General features: G+C 58.7%; 1 protein-coding gene across 1 annotated transcript in view; it reads right to left on the bottom strand.

Moving 5' to 3' along the window:
- Positions 1-305: 305 nt before the first annotated feature.
- PAFAH2 (platelet-activating factor acetylhydrolase 2, 40kDa) overlaps positions 306-2,550 on the bottom strand; it is a gene marked incomplete at its 5' end in the record, with an annotated part of 3,153 nt that continues 908 nt past the window's right edge. The window contains 6 exons of the mRNA XM_010151877.1: positions 306-400; positions 597-745; positions 866-1,036; positions 1,133-1,224; positions 1,557-1,670; positions 2,471-2,537. Coding sequence (XP_010150179.1) covers positions 306-400; positions 597-745; positions 866-1,036; positions 1,133-1,224; positions 1,557-1,670; positions 2,471-2,537 — 688 coding nt within the window. The remainder of the gene's footprint in view (positions 401-596; positions 746-865; positions 1,037-1,132; positions 1,225-1,556; positions 1,671-2,470; positions 2,538-2,550) is intronic.

The raw sequence follows: 2,550 nt of genomic DNA, 5'->3' as shown, positions 1-2,550 counted from the left end.
CAGCCAGGCCCAGCGAGGGGACCGCTGACCACCTACTCCCTGCTTGCACGAAGGGTGTCACCTCGGGCCCAAGCAACAACCAACTCAGTCTTTGGCCCCAGGGATTTTATTCCCTTCACCCCACAGCCCTCACTGCAGGGAGGGCTCTCCTGGCACGCTCGCTGAGCGTCACCAGACATCCTACGAATGAGCACAGCCCCCACGTCCTGCTCCCCCCATGGGTCCTCCTGCCCTCGGGAGGTTGGCTCAGAAAAGCAGCAGCTGCTTTCCCGGTGCCCAGCTCCTGCCAGCGACCTCGGATCAGGCTACAGGTTGGAGCGGCAGAACGGTGCTCCTGGAACAACGGAGTCTCCGATGCCTTCGACGAGGTCGTCCCATTGATCAAACTTCTCTTCCAGGGCTGCACGGGGCAGAGATGGCAACAGGGTTACTACAGCGATTATCAGCCTGGCTCCAGGTGTAAAGAAGGAGCAGCTACCAGACCCCTTTGCTTTGTGCAACGGGATGGGAAGCACCAAACCCAAGCCCCCTGCAAGCAGGGCAGCTCTGGTGCCCCCCCAACCCCCAACCAACGTGCCCACCACCCCGCGCCATACTGAGATGCCTCTGAAGGAAGGCCAGAGCCGCCCGGCTGGTGATGTCCAGACCCTTGGAGGGGTCGAGGGTCCCCCTTGCGCCGAAGATGCGGCTGATGAGATTTCCAGTGAAAAAGGGGAAGTCGGTCTGGCTCTGGTGCACGGATCCCCTGGGACAGGGAAGGGATTGGCTTCAGTGGGGGCTGGGGAAAGGTTCTCCTGCTGGGACACAGCTCGTAGGTGCTCCTAGGAGGGTACCAGCGGGTGGGTGCCCCCAGCCCCTGACTCACAGGACCGTTATAATCTTCGTCTGGCTGTTTCTGGAGCTCAGCCTCTTCATTTTGGCAACGCTTTCTGGCGTCTGGAACTTCTCGGTGTTCATGAAGAGCACGGGTTTGGGCACCTCCGGGTACAGCGCGTTCTCCAGGGGGAACATCCAGGCGTCGAGAGCCACCGCACAGCTGCAGCAGGACGGACACATGGCGATCCCACTGGGATGAGCCACATGTCCCCAGAGCTTCCCTCAGCTCCTCGGCAGCATCCCTGCTGCGGCTCACCTGAAGCCGGGCTCTTTCACCAAGGCCAGCACTGCTGTCACCCCTCCAAAGGAATGGCCCATGACGGCGACTCTGGTCAGATCAATGTTGTCCTGCCAAAGGGAGAAGAGCCTGTGCCTAAACCTCGCTGCAGAAGGTCCCTCCTTAGGGAAGAGAAGCCCAGGGAAGATCAGCAAAGCCCCACTGCTGTGCCCTCCAGGTCCTGTTTTCTCCATGGGCACTTCCCACAGGGGCAGAAAAAGGAGGAGAGAGGCACCAAGAAGCTGAGACATGGAAGGCCGTGGCTCTGCACAGACCCTGCTTGTCCCAGAAGGAAAAGTCTCATGCAACAGGGACCAATCCTGCCAGCAAGGGGCACCTGGACTCCCCCCATCAGCCACACGATCCCCTTGGCTGGTCCTTTGGCACAGACAGACCCAGACACCTTCAGCACGGAGAGGTCGAAGTCCTGGCAAAGCACGTTCAGGACAGATTTCTCGCTGTTGATGTCCTCGAAGAGCCGGAGCGCTCGCACGCATTCCTCCGCCCTCTGATGAACCTGGGAGCGAGAGTTGCCCCTTCCCTGGTTAACACATCTCCTCCACCCCGCAAGTTTGGGGTCAGATCTTCCCCCCGATGTCCCCCAACGCTCATCCCTCTAAAACCACAACGCGCAGACGCAGCCTTTCCCTCTATTTATGATTTATTTCTCATTCACCCACAACATTCACGCTCATGGATTCATCTTTATAGGAAAACTGTTGCCCTTCTTTGTGCAACACACCGTAAGGCAGCACATGCACAAAAATAAGAGGCTGGGAGGTGATTTTAAGACTGCCAAAAGCACCTCCAACCACTACATTTCCTACAGAGCATTTCTACAACAGATCTAACCCGTTGTTGTCCTTTTAAACCAGGCAGAAACAAGCAGAGGGAGAGCCTGGCTCCGCAGGAAACCTTCCTGCTCCCCAGCAAGCAGCTGTCCCGGGTAATCCCGGAGAGACAAAAATCAGAGCGTGAACAGACCCGGCAGAAGGGCTGGAGCCTCGTCAGCCCGCGGCGTTGGGCTGGGCAGAAAGCCCGCTTCTCCCAGGGTGCAGGTGGCGTTAAGCATCCAGGGAGATGGCAAAGCCCAGCCGGGGTCCGCTGGAGCCAGACAGAGGCACCCCATGAAATGGAGATAAACAGGCTGAACAGATTTTTCTCAGCTTGCAAGGAGAAAGCTCAGCCCCAGCATCACGGCGGGACAGGTTTGGGAAGGGAAGGAGATGAAGACCCTAGGCATGGGGTGACAGCTTGGCTTGCCCGAGGGATTTCACGCCTCCCGGGTTGCCCACCCTTAACCCCTCACCCTGGTACCTGCTTGTTTCGGAAATAAAACTCCTTCTGCCCCTGGGGCACCTGCTGGTAGGGGATCCACTCCTCTCTCCCACCCTCTG

The sequence above is a fragment of the Eurypyga helias genome, unplaced genomic scaffold (genome assembly GCF_000690775.1).
Source record: "Eurypyga helias isolate BGI_N326 unplaced genomic scaffold, ASM69077v1 scaffold18495, whole genome shotgun sequence".
NCBI lineage: Eukaryota > Metazoa > Chordata > Aves > Eurypygiformes > Eurypygidae > Eurypyga > Eurypyga helias.
The sequence above is the reverse complement of the archived record's forward strand: the minus strand, read 5'-3'. Positions and strand labels throughout refer to the sequence as shown.